The 25454-nt window shown below is 37.9% G+C and overlaps 2 protein-coding genes across 9 annotated transcripts in view; one reads left to right on the forward strand and one right to left on the reverse strand.

The window, feature by feature from the left end:
* USP16 (ubiquitin specific peptidase 16) overlaps positions 1-18509 on the forward strand; it is a 31494-nt gene extending 12985 nt beyond the window's left edge. For 2 of the 7 annotated variants that reach the window (XM_054468959.2, XM_054468960.2), the window contains 14 exons: positions 234-337; positions 1233-1420; positions 2276-2371; positions 2966-3096; positions 3421-3508; positions 4546-4624; positions 5948-6039; positions 6409-6465; positions 7361-7537; positions 10594-11254; positions 12810-12904; positions 14135-14221; positions 17821-17977; positions 18085-18509. In XM_054468959.2, the coding sequence (XP_054324934.2) occupies positions 234-337; positions 1233-1420; positions 2276-2371; positions 2966-3096; positions 3421-3508; positions 4546-4624; positions 5948-6039; positions 6409-6465; positions 7361-7537; positions 10594-11254; positions 12810-12904; positions 14135-14221; positions 17821-17977; positions 18085-18206 (2134 nt within the window). In that variant the 3' untranslated portion in view covers positions 18207-18509. The remainder of the gene's footprint in view (positions 1-233; positions 338-1232; positions 1421-2275; positions 2372-2965; positions 3097-3420; positions 3509-4545; positions 4625-5947; positions 6040-6408; positions 6466-7360; positions 7538-10593; positions 11255-12809; positions 12905-14134; positions 14222-17820; positions 17978-18084) is intronic. The other 5 variants (XM_054468961.2, XM_054468962.2, XM_063659829.1 and 2 more) reach the window with 3 other exon arrangements.
* Positions 18510-20342: 1833 nt separating this feature from the next.
* Positions 20343-25454, reverse strand: part of CCT8 (chaperonin containing TCP1 subunit 8) — a 43216-nt gene continuing 38104 nt past the window's right edge. For both annotated transcript variants that reach the window (XM_063659832.1, XM_054468628.2), the window contains exons 12-15: positions 25264-25335; positions 25021-25185; positions 24310-24429; positions 20343-20568 (exon numbers count right to left, since the gene is read on the reverse strand). In XM_063659832.1, the coding sequence (XP_063515902.1) occupies positions 20491-20568; positions 24310-24429; positions 25021-25185; positions 25264-25335 (435 nt within the window). In that variant the 3' untranslated portion in view covers positions 20343-20490. The remainder of the gene's footprint in view (positions 20569-24309; positions 24430-25020; positions 25186-25263; positions 25336-25454) is intronic.

A 25454-nucleotide genomic window follows, 5' to 3' on the forward strand; every position in this document is an offset into this window, starting at 1 on the left:
CGTTTGGAGTATTTCATTGTACTACTTATATGCAGCCATAATTCTGGCTAATTTTATTAATAATAAACCAGAGTTAATATGCATAGTCTTCTTCAGGAAAACAGAATTTTTACGTTCAGTTTCTTTAATAGAATAAGTTGGCAGTTACACACTTTGATTCCAGGAATTATTATTTGTCTCCCCCTTTTTAGTTGTCATTTTGTCATTTTTCATCTCTGCTTTTTGGGTCACAGGTGTTACATATGTGATAATGAGGTCCAGTATTGTAGTTCAAACCAATTGGGTCAAGTGGTTGATTATGTCAGAAAACAAGCCGGCATTACAACTCCAAAGCCAGGTAAAATAATTTGTTTCTTTAATATACACCAAATGTTGATTTATGTATCTGCTGATACTTAGATTTGTTACACTACCTAGCGTTACATACAGCTGAGTAACATTAGTTATGGTTGATTTCAAACTATGAAACTATTTTTGGTTTAAGTATAAGGTATTAGAAGGGCTCTGAGAAATGATCTAGTCAGATGTGATGAAGGCCATAGACTAAGGTAATGGCCAATAATGCTAAGACTAAGGTAATTCCCATAACCCTAGCCAGGCTTCCTATAGACCTGCCTTACACTGTTCTTACTGTCGTACATTTTGTAGTAGCAAGATTTCAGTCTGTCTGCTGGGATAACATAAAGCATTTGTGATTCCTTCTAATGGTCAGATATTTCTTAGGTTCTTTCCATGCATAATTAAATTAATTGGCTGACAAACAGCATTTGCTTTAAGCATGTTTTTTAAGTTTTTATTGTCACAAGTATCTTTGTCAGAGCCAGAATTATTTGTTTGTTACTTTAGGATTGATTTTTGACCCACAGAATTCATTAAAAAATTTATTTCATGTCCATGTTCTTGATTGTTTTATATTCTTAATTTCACAAGATAAGATGTGTTCATTTGTAAAGAATTTTTATGCAGTAAAAAAGGGAGATTTATACCAAAGCACATACTGTTTGGTTTCATTTATCAAACTAATGCTTACTTTAGGTCTGAGTATTTTTTGTTTATTGGGTTTTTTTTGGATGGCAATTTACCTGTATCTATTTAAAATCACATGGGTGGGTGGGTTGGAAAGAATGACTTTAGGTAAACTCACAAACTCTAGTACTGTTTCCCAAGTATATTTCTGCATTCGATATGACTGTATTACACATTTTGCTAAATCTTTTCTTCTTTTTTTAAAGCAGAGAAAGATAATGGAAATATTGAACTTGAAAATAAAAAATTAGAAAAAGAGAGTAAGAATGAACAAGAGAGAGAAAAGAAGGAAAACATGGCTAAAGAGAATCCTCCCATGAATTCTCCTTGCCAAATAACCGTGAAAGGACTCAGTAATTTGGGAAACACATGTTTCTTCAATGCAGTTATGCAGGTACATTGACATTTTTTTCCCTTTAAAAAAACTGTCCTTTTCCACATAGAATCTGCTACTTACATTATTGAGTTTTTCCCCCGCTGAGTAATTTATTTCTATGTATACAAAGAAAACTTTTTTTTTTTTTTTTTGGAGACAAGGTCTCACTCTGTCACTTGGCTGGAGTGCAGTGGCACGATCTCGGCTCACTGCAGCCTCTACCTCTTGGGCTCAAGCAATCCTCCTACCTTAGCCTCCAGAGTAGCCAAGACTACAGGCATGCACCACCACTCCCAGCTAGTGTTTGTATCTTTTGTAGAGACGGGGTTTCGCCATGTTGCTTAGGCTAGTCTTGAACTCCTGGGCTTAAGCAGTCCACCCGCTTTGGCCACCCAAAGTGTTTGGATTACAGGCGTGAGCCACCACGCCTGGCCAAAGAAAACTTCAGGAAAGTTTTATTGCATGACAGTGAAACAGTTTGATGAGCACTCGGGTGCAGTGAAATATTGCTGCTGCTTTCATGGAGCTTGCACTTGAGTGGAGGAAACACAGGATAACCTCGTATAGAAGCAAATACGTAGCTACAGGTGGTGGTAAGTGGTTGTGAGAGAGTCATGGTGGAGGATTGGGGATAGCTACTTCTGATTGGGTGGTCGGAGAATGCCCCACTGAGGTGATGAATAAGCTCAGAACTGAAGTAGTTATGACCCAAATAGAGTAGGGAGAGAAGCATCTGTAACTTTTCATTTTCCAAGTATAGAGTTTTCCGTGTTGGTCATGATTTTCTGTTTTGGTAGAATAGATACTTAAGAAGTATCTGAGTTGATTTGCCTTTAAATAATTTTTCTCTTTTTTTTTCACCCTACATTCTAGAACTTGTCACAAACACCAGTGCTTAGAGAACTACTAAAAGAAGTGAAAATGTCTGGAACAATTGTAAAAATTGAACCACCTGATTTGGCATTAACAGTATGTTCTTTAAACTTTTCTAGTCTGTAACTTTCCTCTCTGAATGTGTGTTTTCTAAATTATTTTAAATAACTGACACTCATTTCCACTGTTTTTGTTTGTTTTGTTTTACTTTAGGCTGCTAAGTTGAACAGTTTCAGGCTAATAGAAGTTATAAGGAGCCTTTACATCTGTTTGCTCTGTGCGTGCTCTGTTTTTCTATGCTCGAGTGTTAAGCTTCCTTCTTGGGAATGCGTATATGTTGTGAAGTCTTAGGCTTACGTTATTATTTTTACCATCTTTAAGGTGACTTAACAGCTGTGTAACCAAATAAATATTGCCTTATCCATTTTTATTATTTACATTTTGCTTTGGCTCTTTCAATTCTTAGATAGTAAGTGTTCCGGATAATCTAAAACTAAAATAGTAGAGCTGAATTCTGCATAAGACAGTCTGTGACCAAACAGTTTCTATCTCTTTTGATGTACATTTTAAACTTTTAAATGGGGCAGTTCTGTGAGGAACATTGGCAGTATATGTTAACTAATTAGATTTTAGTAAAGTCAGTGATTCCAAAATTTGACTGAAGGAAGTAATTTCTTTTCCCATATTCAGGAACCGTTAGAAATAAACCTTGAGCCTCCAGGCCCTCTTACTTTAGCCATGAGCCAGTTTCTTAATGAGATGCAAGAGACCAAAAAGGGGGTTGTGACACCGAAAGAACTCTTTTCTCAGGTCTGTAAAAAGTGAGTATCCACTTCGATTGTGCTTTCAGTGCCTCAGTGAGATGCTGAGAAATAATATTAATATTAAATAGTAAAATATAAAAATATTAATAGCATTACATTTAGTCAACCCTCTATATACAAAAGATATAGCTTTTTTTCATTTGGATTTTAAAATATATTTTATGTGATAGTTAAATCTCCCAAGGGTGTTAGTGGACTAAACAGAAATTTGTAGAAACCAGAAGTCTCTGAGATTTTGGATATGATCCTAAGATTTTCTAAAAATAGCTTCAGATCTTAGTAGACTGAAGACTGCTTTTCTGTCTTTTTGTTTTTCTCTAGAGCAGTGCGGTTTAAAGGCTATCAGCAGCAAGACAGCCAGGAGCTGCTTCGCTATTTATTGGATGGGATGAGAGCAGAAGAACACCAAGTTAGCATGTTATGACCATTGTATTTTATAATCTTATCTTCATAAGCTTTCTGTCTCATTTGATATCTTACGAGTTAAAACGATGAAAGCTAGTTATTAAGGCCATCATACTTTTAAATTTTTTCTTACACCAGCTTTTTCAACTAGTATGTTTTCACCATTAGAATGAATCCAGAGAATTAGCAGTGATTCTCTTTCTCATGATGGCTTAAGTTTAGTTGATGTTTACAGCATTAATGTTCTTTAAAGATTCTGTTGTACTAACCTGTACGAAGAGAGCTGCCAAATATTGGAAATTATTTCTCCCAAACCCAGGTGCAGCACACCCTTACTCTTAATTCTGAGTCTGATTTAACACTGTTTTTTGAACCTAGGAAGTATTTTCATTTTGTAAGAGTCAGGGAACATTTGTTGCATTTTAAAATTTTTGTTACTTGCCAGAATATAAAATAATGTATTTGGGGATATGAATTAATGAGTACTAATAATAGTGATAATAACTAATATTTATTTTGCACTTATTTTTATGCCAATCACTGTTTTCAGTGTTTTGTATTAATTCCCTTTGTTCTCACAAGGTTTCTGCGAGGTGGATACTGTGATTTTTTCCTATTCCATAGCTTGAGAATCTAGGCTGTAGAGAAGTTCAGTACCTAGTTTAAGGTCCCCCAGAAATAATGGAGCTGGGCTTTAAGCACTGGAGTCCGACCCTGTGGCTGTCATGTAATCATTCTGCTTGTAGGACAAGCTATTTCAGTTTCTTCTCAAAGGAGGTGGGCATGTTCTGAAAAGCTTTGGTTTGAAGAGGTTTAAGATATTGAAATGATAAGATAATACCTTTATTCAATGGTTAGTGATTGCTTTGTGGCGTAATTCCTTTTTAGCTCCTTGAATTAAGTTTGAAAATGTGATTTTGGAATTATTTAGTAAATATGGGAGCTGTATCCTGATCACTTTCTTGACTTGATTACATATTTTCTAAGGAAAATAAAATTTAAAATTTAATAGTATATATATATCCATTTTATTACTTTTAGAGAGTGAGTAAAGGAATACTTAAAGCATTTGGTAATTCTACTGAAAAATTGGATGAAGAACTAAAAAATAAAGTTAAAGGTAATGTCTGACTTTTTGAACTAAAACACTATAGTTGAATTCCTCTGTACCTTAGAACAAGATTGCTGGCACATGTATTTCCAAGTCCACAATTATTAATGTATAATTTCTCTTTATCAACGTTGATTAGTAAAAATTATTCAGTGCTCCAGAAGTGAACAGTTTTAACCCATGGTGTATTCTTTTTATGTATTAAAGATAGAACTAAGATGAATTACAGTTTTACTTTTCAAAAGCTTAAAATTATAATTAGCAGTAATACATGAATTATATTTGTTACTGTGAGTTGTCAGTAGTTGGTTTATTAATCATGGAGCAAACTTAGTTCTTATTATGTGGCATGTAAAGATTTAGGACAGATCTGCCCAGTAGAACTTCCTATGTTGATGGAACTCTTCTATATCTTTGCTGTTCCATATAGAAGAAACTAGGCACATGTGGCGCCTGAAATGTGACTGGTGAAACTGAGGAACTACATTTTTATTTTTATTTAATTGTAATTAAATTTAAATAGCCACAAGTGACTAAGGGCTACTGTATTATAAAGCACAGATTTGAATCAACTTATAGCAACTCTTTGCCTCCTTGGTGCCCTTTAGAGCCTGGCCAGTAATGGAAAGAATTACCCCCACTGGCATTTTCTGTCAGAAAAGTGTGGTTCTGCATAAATTATCATTTGAATAATGCTTATAGGTTTCATGTATTTGGAAAATTGGCTGAGCAAATAGTAAAATTATGGCTTTTAGTTATATTAAACTTATCAAGATTATTTCTGGGAGGATAGGAAAATAAAAGGAAGATTTTGTTTGAAATATTTTCCCGAGGTTTTTCTTTTGTTTTTAAAATATCAAAGGAGTTCAGTCTTAGAGTTCACAAAACAAGTTACATGCATTTTCTCTCCCAGTTTGGCACTCTGGTATCTTTCATCAGTCTTGAATGTTAGAATGTTAGAGCTAGAACTAAGGAACTAGACTGTCATTCAGCCTACTCCGAGCTGTTCATTTTATACTAATGGAGAGAGAGAGAAAGACATAGAAGTCTCACTGACTTGCACAGTTTACTTCCCACTGACTAGATCTTGGATAAGGACTTTTTTGTCTTATTCATAAAAGGTGATTGTGTTCAATTACGTTATGCTCAGAGGTGGAATATATAATACTGACTTCTATCACGTAAAAAAATAACGGTGATTATGAATGGAGGAAGAAGTCTGTGGGACAGGAAATTTAAAATAAAATTTTAGAGTTAGGTAAGTAGTTTTAGCTTTTCTTGTTTAATTATATAATGGTAATTGGTAATTGATAGACTTTTTTTTCTCCATAGATTATGAGAAGAAAAAATCAATACCAAGTTTTGTTGACCGCATCTTTGGTGGTGAACTAACTAGTATGATCATGTGTGATCAATGCAGAACTGTAAGTAGATGTCATGTGTACTGGGTTTATTCGCTAATATTCAACAGTTTATCAATTGTTTATTTCAAAAGCAGAAATCTCTACCTTCATAGGATATCTTTTTAAACTATTCAGGTGCTATTCAGATGTGCATGGTTCTTTGTGGGAAATGTCAGCACTCCTTAAATCTTGAAGAAGTTAAACATTTTGATTTATTTCCCCCAACCCAAAGTCCTCATTGTTGTGTAATTTTTCATTTCAAATTTTCTTAAGCCTTTGTTTATTTTGAAACCCACCCCCTACCCCCGCCATCCCACAGGGCAGGGAGGATCTTACTATGTAACATTTACAGTATTTATATTTTTACACTGTCTTTTCTGATTGGTTAAGGTCTCCTTGGTTCATGAATCTTTCCTTGATTTGTCCCTCCCAGTTTTGGATGATCAGGTAAGACTATTGAGTTTATTTTATTCAAGTAGATTTTTTTTCCTGTAAGATTTTATGGGGGGAAGCCTTGTTACTCTTTTTAAGTTTGTGTATTACTAGCCCATGCAGAAATTTTTCTTAATTTGAGGTAGAATGATTTTTAGGATTTGAATAAAGAACAGGGTAACTACTTTTAAAAACAAGGATGGAAAAAAAGATGATGTATTCAGAATTCTGTACACATAATTAGTTTGATTGGTTTCCATACAGGGAAATATTTTCCTTATATTAAAATTAATACTTATTTTTGTTATTTAAGACTAATCACGAATCCCTTGCACACACCTAAGTTCATAAATGTTAAATAAAGAGTATTATTTTGTTTTAATTTGGTTCCTTTTAAGTAGTAATAGGAAAAAAGAAGAGATGTTACGAGTATTGGATAAATCATTCTTCAACTTCGTATGAATTATGAGACCCTTGGCTTGTTACTTGGCAATTAAAGTCTCACCAAACTTTATTTTCTCTTTTTCTGAAACTGTCATATGCATGCAAAGAAAGAAAAGAATAAAAAAGAATACACCGTGGTGACTTATATAAGTCACTTAGAAAATGTATTTGGAAATGGACGTATTTACAGTGTGACACAGCATGTATCTAATAAATTTCGTTATATTTCTATTACACTTGCATGTGATGTTGCCTTTTGCTGTTTTGTTTGCTTGTTTTCTCATTATGTGAAGATTGCTTTCTAGTATATGAGATAAAGAAATTTTGTCTCATCTATTTTCAAATATTGTGGAAAAAAAAGCTAGTGTATAATAGAAGTAGAAAAATATTTACATAGTATGGATTTTTTTTCACCAAACGGTAGTTGTAAAATTTTGTTTTTGACCTATGTTATCTATATTTTAAGAGCGGTAAGAAAAGTGTAAATGATAAAAATCTGAAAAAGACAATGGAGGATGAAGATCAAGATAGCGAGGAAGAAAAAGATAATGACAGTTACATGAAAGAGAGAAGTGATATTCCTTCTGGAACAAGTAAGCACTTACAGAAAAAAGCAAAGAAACAAGCCAAAAAGCAAGCCAAGGTGGGTAATTAGGAGGAAAATCATATGCTTCTAATTTTATATTTTGAACTATTGAGTTTGTAGTCTGAATGACATTGGTTAGACATGTCTGTTATTTTAGATATAGCACTTACATTTGACAATTACAGAATTTAGCTCATTTAGTATTCTCTGCAGGGAAATTGCTTTGAATATATGTGAAGAAAACGTCGTGCTTCTTTTTTTTTAAATCCTGCATTGCTTGTAACAAGTATTTATAGTCAGTTTAATTAACTTAATTTTTGGAGTTAATATTATTGACACCCACAAATTTAAAAATATATAAAGGTAAACAATAAGTCCCCCTCCCACCACTGTTTTTTTTTTTTCCCCCGAGACGGAGTCTTGCTGTGTGGCCCAGGCCGGAGTGCAGTGGCACGATCTCTGCTCACTGCAACCTCCATCTCCCAGGTTCAAGCAATTCTTGTGCCTCAGCCTCCTGAGCAGTCAGGACTACAGGCGCATGCCACCAAGCCTAGCTAATTTTTATATTTTTAGTAGAGACAGGGTTTCACCATTGTTGGCCAGGCTGGTCTCAAACTCCTGACCTCAAATGATCCGCCCTCCTCGGCCTGCCAAAGTGCTGGGATTACAGGCATGAGCCCCTGCGCCTGGCCGACCACCACTTTCCTTTTATGACAAAGATAAACATTTTTGTTTTTTCCTACGTATCCTTCTGGAGTTTCTTTTGGAAAATATGAGCAAATACAAATATGCAGCCTTGGTTTTTTCCCCCCTTTCTTACCATTCGCACCATTCTGGATTGTGTTGTTTGTTTATACTTAGATTCTTGGAGTCCTTTCCATTTTAGTATGTAAAACTTCTTCATTCTTTTTTTTTTTTTTTTTTTTTTTCCGAGATGGAGTCTCACTCTGTCGCCCAGGCTGGAGTGCAAATGGTGAGATCTTGGCACACTGCAACCTCTGCCTCCCAGGTTCAAGTGATTCTCCTGCCACAGCCTCCCGAGTAGCTGGGATTACAGGCATGTGCCACCGTGCCTGGCTAATTTTTGTATTTTTAGTAAAGACAGGTTTCACCATGTTGGTCAGGCTGGTCTCTAACTCCTGACCTCAGATAATCTGCCCGCCTCAGCCTACCAAAGTGCTGGGATTACAGATGTGAGACACCGTGCCTGGCCCATTCTTTCTTTCTTTCTTTCCTTTTTTTTTTTAACAGTTGCATGATTCTGTGTTATGGCTGTGCCATAATTCATTTAACCATTTCTCTATTGATTTAGGTTGTTTCTAGTCTTTTGCTATAATGGTCAGTGCTCTAGTGAATAACCCTATACATAAGTCATCTGTAGGGTAAATTTTGAGAAGAGGGATTGCATTTGTAGTTTTCGTTGATACTAATTGTCCTTCACAAAGGTTGCTCCTGACCCTTGACAGCTGTGTGTTATCAAACTTCCAGATTTTGATTGGTATGTTAGATGGAAAATACTATCTCAGTGCAGTTTTATTTTGCATTTATTTTAATATAAATTAGATTAAGCATATTTTTATGTTTCAGAGCCATTTGCATTTCATTTCTTTGAAGTTTTTGCTTATATTCTTTTCTCATTTTTTATTCATGTGTTCCTCTGTTTTTACAGAAACACATCAGAAAATGTTTGGGTCCCATCCTGTTTGCTGCCCTTCATTCTTCTGGTATTACAGAGTAGCCTCACGGGGGCTGTTGTTTCAGTTCTTTCAGTTACAACCAGAAATGCCTTTGGGTTTTTAGGCATTTCAGTAACAGGAATCTTGATGAAATGCCTTCTTTTCCTCTATTTGGAAGTAGTTTGCAAGTGGCAAGAGTGATTTTAAAGGGAAAAGTTCTTTACTCTCTTCTGTGTGTGTGGCTACCTTGCTTCTTTGCTTCAGGCCATTTTTTTCCCAGAATACTTTTGTCCATTCCTCTGACCAAAGCAGTCCTGTACTTGTGCATCCTTGAGTTTTCTTTCAGTTTGGTTTTTTTTTCTCTCAGTGAAACCTTGACCCAGTAACTCCTATGGATACATTTCTTTCTGTTACGTGTGGGGTTAGACCCACCGTGTGGTATAACATTTGACTGCCTGGGTTTAACAGTCTTAGTACTCTGCCTGGATTACTTCTTTTAGCACAGAGACCATGTCTTGCATATTTTTATTTCTACAGTAGGGTGATTTTTTGATGGTTGGTGATGGTTTATTCCTGATTTCATTTAAATAACTTTTTCTTTCTTTTTTTGGGAACAGAGTCACTTTGTTGCCCAGGCTGGAGTGCAGTGGTGTGGTCTCGGCTCACTGCAACCCCCACCTCCCATGTTCAAGCTATTTTCCTGCCTCAGCCTCCCGAGTAGCTGGGATTACAGGCACGCCTGGCTAATTTTTGTATTTTTAGTAGAGATGGGTTTTCACCATGTTGGCCAGGCTGGTTTCAAACTCCTCACCTCAAGTGAGACGCCCTCCTTGGCCTCCCAAAGTGCTGGGATTACAGGTGTGAGCCACCGCACCTGGCCTAAATAACTTTTCTTCATAATTAATTAATTTATTTTTTGAGACAGAGTCTTGCTCTGCCACCCAGGCTGGAGTATAGTGTGCATGATCATACCTCACAGTATCCTTGAACTTTTGGGCTCAAGTGCTGAGCCCAAACCTCAACCTGCTGAATAGCTGGGACTACAGGTGGACACCAACGTGCCCAGCTAATTTTTATTTTTATTTTTTTTTAGAGATGGGGTCTCAGTATGTTGCCCAAGCATGTCCTGAACTCCTCAAGTGATCCTCTTGTGATCCTCTTGCTTTGGCCTTCCACAGTGCTAGGATTACAGGTGTGAGCCACCATGCCCAGCCAATTTCGTCATAATTTTTTTGATCCGTGATAGCAAAGGAACTTTTTAGGATCAGATTGTGAGAGTGAACTCTTCCTTAGGAAATTATTTTTGATTGACAAGCAGCAAAACTGGATATAGTACATGTGTGTGTTTTCTCCTTCTTCCTCTGTCTCTCTTCCTCCTTTTCTCCCGCTCTTTCTTTTTCTTTCTTTATTTTTTAATGCCATATACTTTTTACCCAGAACCAACGAAGACAACAAAAAATTCAAGGAAAAGTTCTTCATTTAAATGATATTTGTACTATTGACCATCCTGAAGACAGTGAATATGAAGCTGAAATGTCACTTCAAGGAGAAGTAAATATTAAATCCAACCATATTTCACAAGAGGGTGTTATGCATAAAGAATATTGTATCAACCAGAAAGATTTGAATGGCCAAGCAAAAATGATCGAAAGTGTAACTGACAATCAAAAATCCACAGAGGAAGTAGATACGAAAAATATCAACATGGATAATGATCTGGTGGTTTTAACATCTCCCACTGACTGTACTAGGAATTTAAATGGTGCCTACCTAACGGAAGGGAGCAATGGAGAAGTGGACATTTCCAATGGTTTCAAAAACCTAAATTTGAATGCTGCTCTTCATCCTGATGAAATAAATATAGAGATTCTGAATGATAGTCATACTCCTGGAACAAAGGTGTATGAGGTTGTAAATGAAGATCCAGAAACTGCTTTCTGTACTCTTGCAAACAGGGAAGTTTTCAATACTGATGAGTGTTCAATCCAACATTGTTTATATCAGTTCACCCGTAATGAGAAACTTCGAGATGCGAATAAACTGCTTTGTGAAGTATGCACAAGGAGACAGTGTAATGGACCAAAGGCAAATATAAAAGGTATTTTAATGCTGTCACTGTAAGTAAAATTAATATTCAGGGGCACATTTTGCACTGCATAGGTAGAGTACTCCTAATTGTATCAGGATTTGGATGGCATGAATAAGTGTCCTTTTCTGTGTAAATATTTTAATAGAAGGATGGAAGAAGTAGGACTTTATTGAAGTGGCTAATACACTGTGACATCCCAGCAGCAGTTAAATGGGACAGTTTTCTCCCTGACGTCTCTACCTGTGGGTGAATTATCCCCTTGGAATGCAGTCACCACAGCATCCTGACACATAGTGGCTATTTTTTCCACTCTTATCTCCCTTGCACCCAGGATGCCACACTTGAATTTATCAGTGAACTAATATGACATGCCCAGTGCAAAGCACTGGGAAGACAGTGCTTTCTTACAGTCTTCCTCAAATGGGAAAAAGGATCATACTGACAATTTCCCTTATCTCCCCACTACGTTTTTTTTTGAGTTTGGGTAAATAGGATGTGGAGGGGCCATGGATTCCTAAGGATTTTTAGTAGAATTGTTGAAACGTTTTAAAATTCTAAGTAGAATTTCATTTATTTACATGTAGAGACAAAAAGTAAGCCTGTGTGTGTGTGTGTGTGTGTATGTGTATATGTGTGTGTATATATGTATTTCATATGTGTGTATGTGTATATATATGTGTGTGTGTATATATATATATAAGCTCAGAGACCATACAAAAATAGGCTTACTTTTTGTCTATATATATATCAGCTCAGATAGATATATAAGCTCAGAGACCATACAAAAATAGGCTTACTTTTTGTCTATATATATATCAGCTCAGAGACCATACGTGTGTGTGTGTGTGTGTGTGTGTGTGTGTGTGTGTATATATATATATGTTGTTTTTTTTTTTTTTTTTGAGACAGAGTCCTGCCCTGTCTCCCAGGATAAAGTGCAGTGGCCAATTTCAGCTCACTGCAATCTCCACCTCCCGGGTTCAAGAGATTCTCCTGCCTCAGACTCCCAAGTAGCTGGGACTACAAGCACCCGCCACTACACCTGGCTAATTTTTGTATTTTTAGTAGAGATAGGGTTTCGCCACGTTGGCCAGCCTGGTCTCGAACTCCTAACCTCAAGTGATTTGCCCACCTAGGCCTCCCAAAGTCCTGGGATTATAGGCGTGAGCTATTGCACCCAGCCTAAAAAATATTTTTTATAGATGAGCATTTGCAAATGATTTGATGTGATGGAATATACTAAACTTTGAACCTCATTAACCAAAATATGTGTCTCTCCACAGTAATTCAATTTTTCTCTGATTGTAATCATTCTCAGTTATTACTGTATTTTGATTTCATTGTAAGAATTTATGGACATTTTTATCTCATATATAAATACCTATAAAATATCTTTGATTTTGCCTCTTACTCCACAAATTCTACAATATTTGTTATCTAGTACTTCATAGAAAAAGTTTACTGATCCTTGCTTTAGATGTTTGAAATGATTTTATAGCAAATCTGAATGCTGTAGGGGTCTAAAATGATTTTCTCCCTGTTAAAAATTTCTTCTTTTCTTTAGGTGAAAGGAAGCATGTTTACACCAATGCCAAAAAGCAGATGCTAATTTCTCTTGCTCCTCCTGTTCTTACTCTTCATTTAAAGAGATTTCAGCAGGTACTCCTTGTTACCCAAAATTTGTTTTAAATATGTAACACCTACTTTATTACCTATTTTTTTCATTACTGTCTCAACATACTACTTTGTTTCTTTGGTTTTCTGTTGTTTCTTAACTCTAATGTCAATGAAGTCAGAAAGGGAAAAACATAGGGGCTAGGCAGAGGCACATGTGAAGGTGGAGGCACAATCTCCTCAGATTTCCTAGAACTCATGTCCCTCTTTTTAGTACTATTGGCATCTTACTTTTATTTCAGGTTTAAAAAAGAAAAAGACTGGTGTGTTACATATATCTCATGCTTAGGAATATTAGTGATTTTTTCTGTTTTGTGTGTGGCATCTTGTTTTTACGGACCCTTGATAAAAAGACATTGGTGCCTTGGATTGTCATCATTTTGGTGACCTCGTCTTTTCTGGAAAACTTTTGCTATAGCTGTATAACTTCTAAACTGTGTTGCAAATTCTGAAAGTACTTTCAGTATCTTCAGAACGTTTTTCCTCTTGTGGTTGGTATGGGCTTGACTAATTGGGTGGGCCTTTATTAACAATTCACTAAGCTTGGTTCGAGCATGAGGCTGAGAGCGTGTGTTTCACAGAAAAGTATTATGCTATCGCTGAGTTTTAAGCACTCAGAACCTGTGGTCTAATCTGGCATTTCTGGATGGCTGAAGCAGAAACATTGAGAATTTTCTCATGAGAGAAGTTTTTTTTCTTCTTTTTGAAACAGTCTTGTTCTGTCACCCAGGCTGGTGTGCAATGACACGATCATGGCTCACTGAAGCTTTGACCTCCCGGTCTCAAGCGATCCTCCCACCTCAGCCTCTATAGTAGCTGGGACTATAGGTGGCTACCACCATGTCCAGCTAATTTTTTAATTGTTTTGTAGAGACAGTCTCACAGTGTTGCCCAGGCTGGTCTCGAACTCCTGGGCTCAAGTGATCCTCCTGCCTCAGCTTCCCAAAGTGCTGAGATTACAGGCATGTGCCATCGTGTCCAGCTGGGAATAGCTTTCTTAATGTGTTGGTGTGTGTTTTTTGTGTGATACGTGTGTACTTAGCAAAAGCAAACCAACTTGGAATCAGTTAGTGGTCAGGAAGAATTGAGTCTCCAAAGAAAATTGAACTAGGACTTAATGTTGATATTCTTTTGGACATCGGAGGGGACTTTAGTTTACTTAACGTGTATTGCTTTTCCAGGAAAAGAAGTCAATCTGTTATGCTTCTCTTTTAGGCTGGTTTTAACCTACGCAAAGTTAACAAACACATAAAGTTTCCGGAAATCTTAGATTTGGCTCCTTTTTGCACCCTTAAATGTAAGGTAAGTCAAAGTGGTCTTTTTCAGGAAAGTCCTTTAAAGTCAAATCATAGCTTACCTAATGCTCCAGTAGCAACTCACTTAAGTATGAAGTTGATAAGAATTATTGAGTAGAGTGGGTCTTTGATCATTGTACCTTTATAATTTGAAGATTAGTGATGAATCATTTTGAAGAATGGGTTATTTCACTTCAACGTTTGGAATCCCCTTTATTATGGCATACATTGTCTTGTGAGTGGAGGGCATAAAACTAAAGGTGAGCAGATCTATTAATGAATAATCTGTTTAATGTGGTTGAATGTTAAGGCTGGTGAACATAGGTCAGGAGTGGTATACACTTAACCCAGCATGTTGGTGGTTCAGGAATGGCTTTGTTAAGTAAACCATGCCTCAACTATATTTAAAGAAGGAGTAAAAGTATGATGAATCAAGATGAAATGAGTTTTGCAGGCAGAAGGAACAGCAGGAGTAAAAACAGCAGTGTAAAATAGGATGGTGATTGCCAGAGACTGGTAATGTATGTAGTTCTAGAGTTTACAGTACAAGGTATAGGGAGAGTTGAGAAATGAAGCCAGAGAAGTGAGATAGGAATGAAGTTTTGGAGGGTTCTCATGGTGAGGAACTTGGACTTCATTAGGTATACAATGGGGAGCCCTGAGGAGTTTAAAGCACTGGGGTGGCATGGTCAGATCTTCATATGACGTAGGTTACTTGTTGATTTATGGAGGCTGAATTTTAGGAGGGAAAGACTAGAGGTGGGGAAATGAGTTTGGAGGCTGTTGTATTAATTCAGCCAGTAGTTGATGAGGGCTTAAAGTTGGGCAGGAGATGGGGAGATAGAAGGAATATTTCAGGAGGTAGAATTAACCAGACTTAATGATTGATTGGCACTGTAAGGTGAGGCAGAGGCCTTTTATAAGTGGATGCTGAGGGTGGCAGAGAAAGGGTTGAGGATGATTCCTGAGGCCTGGCACGACAGATGGGAGTGCTGTAAATTGAGATAGGATATATAGGGAGAAAAGCAGGTTGAGAAAAGCGGGTAGAGAAAGGATAATGACTTCAGTTTTAGATACATTTGAGTGTCAGATACCTTTGAGAAATTAATGTGCTTAGTCTAGAAAACATTTGGATATACATATCTGAGACCTATAGCAGAGAGGTTAGGATGGGCCCAGGGCAAAGATTTAGAAATCAGTACATATGTGGTAGTTTAAACTATGAGAAGATGGGATCCCTTGTGTATAGAGTCTGAAGAGAGAAAAAGGAGATGGCCAATGACAGGACCCTCCTAAGTATCTGAGTGGAAGAGGCAGGGGTAGAAAGTGAGGATACCACAAAGGATCTCAAAGAATCTCCATGTTGAAGAATTTGGGGCTGGGCGTGGTGGCTTACGCCTGTAATGCCAACACTTTGGGAGGCCGAGGCGGGTGGATCGCTTGAGGTGAGGATTTTGAGACCAGCCTGGCCAGCATGGTGAAACCCTGTCTCTACTGAAAATACAAAAATTAGCCAGGCATGGTGGTGTGCGCCTATAATCCCAGCTACTAGGGAGGCTGAGGCAGGAGAATTGCTGGAACCCGGGAGGCAGAGCTGCAGTGAGCCGAGATTGCGTCACTGCACTCCTGCCTAGGTGACAGAGCAGGAAACTCCCTCAAAAAAAAAAAAAAAAAAGTCTGGGCCAGTTGCTGTGATGGGCATAATGGAAGAGGCAGCTAAGGACAATTTATAAGATTTGGTCACATTGAGGACTATGACAAGGTACATGATCATTTATTATACTTTTGTTTCTTAGCAGTAGCGGCCGTCTGGGTTTGGGGCATGGCAGGTACATTATAGGATTCAGGGTGAAGCTTTCTGATGAATTGGATATGGAGGAGATTATTTGTAAGTGATACATGTGGTTGAAGTTCCCAAACTTCAATGTGTATGTGGGAATCAGACCTACAAATTTTGATTCTGTAGGTCTGGTATGGGATCAAAAATTCTGCATGTTTAATGTAAACTCTCAGGTGATGCTGATGCTGGCTGTTCATGGACCACATTTTGAATAGCGATGGTCTAGACTGCATATGGGAATTATATTAGTTTCCATGCTGCTGATAAAGATATACTGGGCAAGATATACTGGGCAAGACTGGGCAATTTACAAAACAAAGAGGTTTATTGGTATTACAGTTCCACATGGCTGGGGAGGCCTCACAATTATGGCGGAAGGCAAGGAGGAGCAAGTCACATCTTACATGGATGGCAGCAGGCAAAGCAAGAGCATGTGGAGGGAAACTCCCCCTTATGAAACCATCAGATCTCGTGAGGCTTATTCACTGTCAAGAATAAGCATGGGAAAGACCTGCTCCCATGATTCAGTTACCTCCCAATGGGTACCCTCCCATGACATGTGGGAATTGTGGGAGCTACAACTCAAGATGAGATTTGGGTAGGGACACAGCCAAACCATATCAGGAATGAAGCCAAAAGTCTTCATAGGCGAGGAGAATATAAGCATTGGAGATCCTGTTAGGTTAAAGAGTACAGAATAGGTGAGACGAGAGTTGAAGAAACAGAAAACTTGTGGACTAAGACTAAAAATAAGATTTATGTCCCTTGAGCTCAGGAGTTTGAGACCAGCCTGGGCAACATGCTGAAACCCCATCTCTACAAAAAATTAATTTAGCAGGTCATGGTGGTGTGCACCTGTAGTCCCAGCTATTCCAGAGGCTGAGGTGGGAGGATCACTTGAGCCCAGGAGGCAGAGGTTGCATTGAGCTGAGATCACGCCACTGCACTCCAGCCTGGGTGACGGAGACCCTGTCTCAAAAAAAATTTTATGAAGTTGAACAATTTTCAGTGATGACAAGCCCAGACTCTAGTCCTGGGTGTGGTTGACTAAAATGAAATGGCATTTAAAGTCCTGTGAGGATCATAGATGGACGGAGGAGTACTAAGTTCTTCAGTGAATATGGAGGCACAGATTGGGAAGCTGAGTATAGAGACAGTACTACTGAAGGGCAGTGATGCCTGTTACGGACTTTTTACATGAGAACATAAATAGTTGTCTGAAAAGTGGCTCCTGGTCTAGAGAATGCCTGAAGAATAAGCAGCCTGCACTCTCTGGTGGGGAAAGTGAACACTTGAGAGGTTTAATGTGCTTCTCACCAACTCCCTCAGGGACATTTAAAGATGTAAGGGTAATTTTTGGCACAACCTAAAATACTGTTCTCTTCCTGTTCAGGGCTTACCTTTTTTTAAACAGGGTATTCAGAGTTGTTAATAGCTAGGGTTGTTAAGATATTTTGGAATTATCCTCAGGCTCCTAAAGAAACTGGCAAGTTGAATTCAGTTATTTAGTATCTGAGCCAGGTAACTGCATCAAGTGGCCTGTGGCTTATAGCTTTTCTACCAGGGGAACAATGGTAAATTTATAATAAAAACAGAAGTGTCTCAGGCTGAGAAGAGGTATGGAGAAAAGAGTAGACTCATGAATGATTTCTGCACTCTCAAAGTAATGCTTATAAAGACCCTTTGCATAGTGTAAACTTGTCTTGCCCATGACATCTGTGTAAATGGAACTAGAACTAACTTTTGGATTCTACTCATTTTTAAAGAATGTTGCAGAAGAAAATACAAGGGTACTCTATTCCTTATATGGAGTTGTTGAACACAGTGGTACTATGAGGTCGGGGCATTACACTGCCTATGCCAAGGCAAGAACCGCAAATAGTCATCTCTATAATCTTGTTCTTCACGGTGATATTCCACAAGGTAAGATGTCTTGGAAAATTCAGGCACTCAGCGGATTATGGCAAAACCAAAAAGTAATCAACTTGAATCTTTCCATTTATGTTTGATTTTTCATTTCCTCTTGACAGATTTTGAAATGGAATCAAAAGGGCAGTGGTTTCACATCAGCGACACACATGTGCAAGCTGTGCCTACAACTAAAGTACTAAACTCACAAGCGTACCTCCTATTTTATGAGAGAATACTGTAATATCAAAAGTACTTCTTCTGGAAACACATTTATGGCTTTTATAATGGCTGAAATAACAATAAAAAAAGTAAAGACTAATTAAAATCATGTTCACTTAACATTAAATACATGCCAGAAGAAATCATGTTTATTTAAATATTGAAAGGAAAAACCTAAAAATGTACAAAGGTTTTATATTGTCATATAGTGGTTTTTATTCCTGCTTTGTTTCTGGAAAGGAAATCCTGAATTACTTAAGTCCTTTGTGTTTAATATATCTGGGTGATGGATCACAACACATCAATAAACTGACTTACCCTAAAATCTTGTTTTATTACTGGGAAGATTTTAACTTCTATTGACTTACCCTACTAGGTAACACTTCAAAAAATGTTTCATCAGACTGGCTAATGAAGCTTCATTACAAGTGTGTTAATTTTTTTTTTTTTTTTGAGACGGAGTCTTGCTCTGTCACCCAGGCTGGAGTGCAGTGGCGCAATCCCAGCTCACTGCAAGTTCTGCCTCCCAGGTTCACGCCATTCTCCTGTCTCAGCCTCCCGAGCAGCTGGGACTACAGGCGCCCGCCACCACGCCCAGCTAATTTTTTGTATTTTTAGTAGAGATGGGGTTTCACCGTGTTAGCCAGGATGGTCTCGATCTCCTGACCTTGTGATCCACCTGCCTTGGCCTCCCAAAGTGCTGGGATTACAGGCTTGAGCCACCGTGCTTGGCCATACAAGCATGTTAATTTTATAAGCATCTATATTGACAGCAGAATATAAATGGGAGCAATGTTTCTTTATAATCCTTCTGATGCCATAGTGTGCATAAGCTGGGGTATATAAGGCCTTACTCTGTATTTGCTCTGTGCCAGTGGTCAACTATCTGGGACAGATGTAAGACAAACCAGTCTCACTCCTATGAGTATAATTGGATACCAAACCCCTTAATACCAGCATACTGGAGAAAGCCTGTGAACTGTCCCAAGTCAGCCACTGTTTGAGTTACATGCAACGCAAAGAGCTTAGGGACACCAAGCGTCTCTGAACTTCTTGAAAGGTTCTCTGAGGACGACTTTGACATACAATGAACACTTCTAACTTGCTGTGGCAGTAATGAGAGTTGTATCATTCCTAACACCTGTTGAGTTTATGTAAGACCCAGTCAGTCATACTGCTTCTAAAATCTCTTGGAAAGAATACTAAAAACAGGCTGGCACGGTGGCTTATGCTTGTAATCCCAGCACTCTGGGAGGTCAAGGCAGTAGGAAACCTGGAGCCCAGGAGTTTGAGACCAGCCTGGGTAACATAGTAACACCCTATCTCTACAAAAAACTTAAAAATTAGCCAAATGTGGTGGTGTGTGCCTGTGTCCCAGCTTTTCAGGAGGCGGAGGTGGGTGGATTGCCTGAGCCCAACAGCAGAGGTTGCAGTAAGCTGAGATTTCACCACTGCACTCCAGCCTGTGTGACAGAGCAACACCTTGTCTCAAGAAATACATACACACACAATTTCAAACAGTATTATGGACCTTACATAACCAACACATATAGTAGCACATGTCCTATAAAATTCAGTATAATTATTTATAATAATTTATTTATAATGTTCTTGGCTTTTTCAACACTCCTTACTGATTTTAACAAAATAGAATCTACTTTATGAAAACTGACTTAATTTTGTATGTCAGGTTATCTATTTTCTGTTATAAGCATTTTTTTTTTGTACTTTGCTAAGTAGAGTGTCTTCCATTCAACAAATTATTAATTGCTATTGAAACAAGTCACCTTGAGTCAGGAATTCCAGAGCTGTGACAAAAACACTCTGGAAATCTAGTCCAGGTGTTGGCAGACCTTTCCTGTAGAGGGCCAGATAGTAAATATTTTAGGCTGTGTAGGTCCATTTGGTCTCTGTCAAAAATACTTAACTCTGCCACTCCCTTGTTAGAAAGCAACTGCAGACAATATGTAATGGTATGAGCATGGCTGTGTTCCAATAACTTATTTACACAAACAGGCAGTAGGCCAGATATACATGGGTAATAGGCCTCTACTTACATAAGTGACTTGCCTTAAGTCCCACAGCTAATGTGATTAACAAGGTTGAGAGGAACACAAATCATTTAGAGCCAATAACCGTGGTCATTAGACAATAAGGCTTTGACAGTAACAATATGTTTATTATAACATCCAGCCAAGAATACAAACACAAAATACCTCTTAATTTAAGGAGAATAAGAAAACATAGGTGATTCTTGAGTACTACTACAAATACAGCCTTCACCTACAGTAAAAATTAAGCCAATTTCAATCATTTTGGTCATCATCCCAGTCTTTCTTCCCACTTGGAGGCTTGGGCCCACCAGCTGGTTTTGCCATGATGATCTGCATAAAAAAGAATCACACAGGAGTATGCTTAAACTTAACCTTTAGTATGAAAAGAATGCTTCTATTAGCATGATTTAAGATTAAGCAGTCTTCTTGATATAATTATGTACTGCATATAAAACACTACAGCACAGAGTTTGCTAGCTCCCTTGTTAGAAATTCAATTGTAAACTTTCAGCAGCATGAGAAAGTTTACTGCTTTTATGGATAACCGCAACAAAATCCACAGAGATTAGTGAACATTCCAAGACATGCACTTCAATAACTCAAAAAGCTGAAAGTGAAAATATGTGCATGCATCACTGGTATAAGTCGGTCAGTCAGTTTGGCACCTGATTTGCTATTTATATATGAGATTCGTCTTGCCAACCATCTCTGTCCCAATTTCCTTGTGGTTTAGGAGCTTTAGGTCCACCTGCCAGCTTTGCCATTATAATCTAAAGTAGTTGATACATAAGTATATACAAAGTTTAACACTGAAATTTTCTAAAACCTGTAAATGAGAATCATTCAAGCAGCCAGAAGTTTTCATAAACAAATATCTAAGCCCTCAGTTCCCAACTTAAAAAAAGCGCCACAAACCTCACCTTACTTTATCTAAAATAAATAAGTTTTAGCTTTTTTTTTTTTTTTTTTGAGACGGTGTCTTGCTCTGTTGCCCAGGCTAGAGTGCAGTGGTGCGATCTTGGCTCAATGCCACCTCTGCCTCCTGGGTTCAAGCAGTTCTCCTGCCTCAGCCTCCTGAGTAACTGGGATTACAGGTGCCCGCCACCACGCCCGGCTAATTTTTTACTTTTAGTAGAGACGGGGTTTCACCATATTGGCCAGGCTGGTCTCAAACTCCTGCATGATCCACCCGCCTCGGCCTCCCAAAGTGTTGGGATTACAGGTGTGAACCACTGTGCTCGGCTGGAAAACATCTTAATTACCATCTGCAAACCTGAACTGGGCATATATATATATATATCAGCCAACCATGACAGCACCTGCCTACAGTTCCAGCTATTCGGGTTGTTAAGGCAGGAGAATCACTGGAACTCAGGATTTTGAGGCTGTGGTGAGCTTATTATGATTGCGCCACTGTACTCCAGCCTGGGTGATAGAGTAAGACCTTATCACAACAACAAAAAAGATACCTAAACCTGAAATTCTCAGAATAACATGTTACTGATTGAGAGTAATTTCAGACTGAAATAAAGGCATTAAGTGTAATTTTTAGAACCTAAGTACACCTTGATTTTAAAAAGTAACTAAAAGCTGGGTGGGGTGGCTCACGCCTGTAATCCCAGCACTTTGGGAGGCCAAGGCGGGCAGATCACGAGCTCAAGAAATCGAGACCATCCTGGCCAACATGGTGAAACCCCGTCTCTACTAAAAATAAAAAATTAAGTGGGCATGGTGGCATGCGCCTGTAGTCCCAGCTACTCGGGAGGCTGATGCAGCAGGAGAATTGCTTGAACCTGGGAGGTGGAGGTTGCAGTAAGCTGAGATCACACCACTGCACTCCAGCCTGGTGACAGAGCGAGACTCCGTCTCAAAAAACAAACAAAACACTAAAACAAGTAGTTCCCAAAGTTTAGTGGGCACCATAATCAAAAGTGCTCATTAAAACAGACTGCTAGGCCTCTTCCAGCATTTTCTGATATCGGTGGGTCTGGAGTGACGTCTGAGAATCTGTATTTCTTCTTCTTCTTTTTTTTTTTTTTTTTTTTTGAGATGGAGTCTTGCTCTGTCGCCCAGGCTGGAGTACAGTGGTGCCATCTCTACTCTCTGCAGGCTCCACCTCCCAGGTTCACGCCATGCTCCTGCCTCAGCCTCCCGAGTAGCTGGGACTACAGGTATCTGCCACCAAGCCCAGCTAATTTTTTGTTTTTTTAGAGAGACGGGATTTCACCATGTTAGCCAGGATGGTCTCAATCTCCTGACCTCGTGAGCCGCCTGCCACGGCCTCCCAAAGTGCTGGGATTACAGGCGTGAGCCACTGCGCCTGGCCTCCAAGAATCTGTATTTCTTATTTATTTTTAGTTTTTTAAAAGATGGAGTGTCACTCTGTCAACCAGGCTGGAGTGCCATGATGTGATCATAGCTCACTGCAGCCTTCAACTTCTGGGCTCAAGTGATCCTCCCACCTCAGCCTCCTCCCTAGCTGGGACTACAGGTGTGAGCTGCCATACCTGGCCAAGAATCTGTCATTCTAACAAGTTCTCAGGTGATGTTGATACTATTTTGGGACCATACTTTGAGAACTAGTGAAATAGACATTCCAACAAAGATTAATCCAGTCCATACTACACTATCCAATCTTAAAGCTTGATGTGCAATTCCTTTTCTAGAATATATACTATATAAATTTAGGTTCACTATACTATACACTATGTACACAAACTGGTTAATATAGTTGGATGAGTTCTTTAGATACATACTTCACATAGAGTGCAAAGACTGGGGGAACAGATCAACCAACAACTTCCCCTACCATAAGATAAAGCAGACTCCCTAGTTTAAAGCCAAAATTCAAAGTGCCTTTGTGACCAAGGGTGGTGGTTATTGTCTTGCTTGGATAATTGACATTCAAAGTTCCTAACTAACACAGTTGGAATTTCTGCGTACCTTATGCTGCAGTCTACTTAGCTTCTTCCATCCCTGCTGTTTTTGGTTTCCCCTTTTATTCTCAGCCACATTCTAATTTCTAGAGTAAGTATTTTCTTAGGTTTCTATTTATTTAAGAACTCAAACATATTCTTCCATTGAAAATCACCTAATAAGCTGACAGAGAAACCCCTGTTAATCTGGTACATAGATATCTAGTTTCTGCTTATTTCCAATGACTTGAAACTAAATATCCAGTTCCATTTTTGGTCATCTCTTGCTATCATAGTTCTTGCAATAAATTTGTTATAATTACCACCAACTGGTCCTTACTGTACTTAAAAGCTGAAATGTCTTTCCAGTGATTTCTACTTAGGACTTACTTCACCTTTAATATGACATGACTTTTACCTAACGGATGTATGCTGTCCCTCTAGCAAATTAAAATTTTCTATTAAGTACTTATAAATAGTCATTGCTTATTAATTACTTCAGAATTTTGTAGGGAAATGTATTTAATTAAGTTTGCCAGAAAACACCTTTTGGAAAAATAATTATGATTTCAGGTTTACTTCTATATATAGAACAGTCTACCACAATTCTTCAAAAAAAAAAAAAAAAAGGGTAGAAATATGATTTTAAACACCTTTAACATCTTTTAGTACCTCAAGCTATAATTTTTCATAGCAGAAAAAATTTTCAATGCCCAGTCCTCTTATCTGCAGACAGCTAGAGACTCCATTTTCCTTCAAGTTGGTGGTCTGCAGTGTCTGCTTGAGGGCTTTATGGTCCTTCCAAATTCCATGTTAGTATTATATATTAAATTTACTCTCTAAATTATTTGTACAAATGGGTTCTAAGGCTAAAAGGTTTGAAAGTTATATTTAAATTACATTTGTTCCACTGATTCCAACTTAAAATGGCAAAGGATTCTTCCAGTGGAAAGATCTCCATTTTAAATTAGTTGTAATTTATTCAATACAATTTATAATAGCAGAAAAAAATTGGAGGGGGGCACAAAGTATCTCTAATATGTAAGGACTAAGAATCCTTTGAATTAGAACTATGCTATGTTCTAGTTCTGGGAAAATATACTACTAAACCGTATGCAAATGAGTATTTTAAAGATGAAAATTTCACTTTGCTCACCTGATCCACTCTAAGTACAGTGACTGCAGCATTAGTAGCGAGTTTGATAGCCCAATATTTTCCCAGGTAAGTATCTAGAATACCAGCTTCCAACATGTCCTTTACAGCAGGGACTTCAGCCTGTCAAACACAATTTTCATCCTTTCATTTAAAATCCTTTTATGTGAAAATGTTTATACCCACAAAAAGCCCCACATAGCTCCTTAAATAGTACTGGAAAGTAACCAAGCACAGTCCTACCTTACAGAGTCATCCTTTAGTATGTGAGGATTGGTTCTAGCACCTCCAAGGATGCCAAATCTGTGGATGCTCAAATCCCTTATATAAAATGGCATGGTGTTTGGATATAATCTATGCACATCCTCTCATATACTTTAAATCGTCTCCAGATTAATTATATAACATAGTGTAAATAGTTGTTACAGTGTATTTTTAAATGTCTTTAGTTTTTCCAAATATTTTCAATCTGTGGTTGGCTGAATCAATGGATACAGAACTGGGCTGACTACACACTACAGAACAAAAGACTATCAATAAAACAGAAGGAAAATGAAACGTTCCTCCATCAGACAAACTATGTAAAAAACTAAGAAAAAATCTGCTCCCAAATCAGAACACTGTTTCTCATTGATATTTCTTTTAAACTCATACTATTTTTAGGTTGTGCATTCCCCAAATAAAGCAATTTAAGTTCAGTGTTTTTTCAAATACCTCAATATCTAATCCAACATTTTTATTTCCTTCTTGATGTACTGCATAAAGTTTAGAGATTACTTCATTGGCCTTAACTCCAGAGTTTTCTGCCAGTGCGCGGGGAATAGCTTCAAATGCCTCAGCAAACTTCTTAATAGCATACTGTTCAAGTCCAGGACATGTCTAAAACAAAAATGTGTTAATTACTGTCTTTTATTCAAGCAATGGAAAGAAAGTCAATTTATACAGAAAAAGCTGTACCTCTCCATATGATGTGATCTGTTTGGCTAATTCAATTTCTGTTGCTCCACCTCCGGGTACGAGACGTTTATCCTGTTATGTAGCACCCCACCAAAAAAAAAAAAATGAACACAAAACAAATTCACTCAAAAGCAGTTCACAGTTTTCTAATCTTTACACATTCCAGTACCCCACCAAACAGGAGTTTTTAT

Source organism: Pongo pygmaeus, chromosome 22, assembly GCF_028885625.2.
Source record: "Pongo pygmaeus isolate AG05252 chromosome 22, NHGRI_mPonPyg2-v2.0_pri, whole genome shotgun sequence".
Lineage (NCBI taxonomy): Eukaryota > Metazoa > Chordata > Mammalia > Primates > Hominidae > Pongo > Pongo pygmaeus.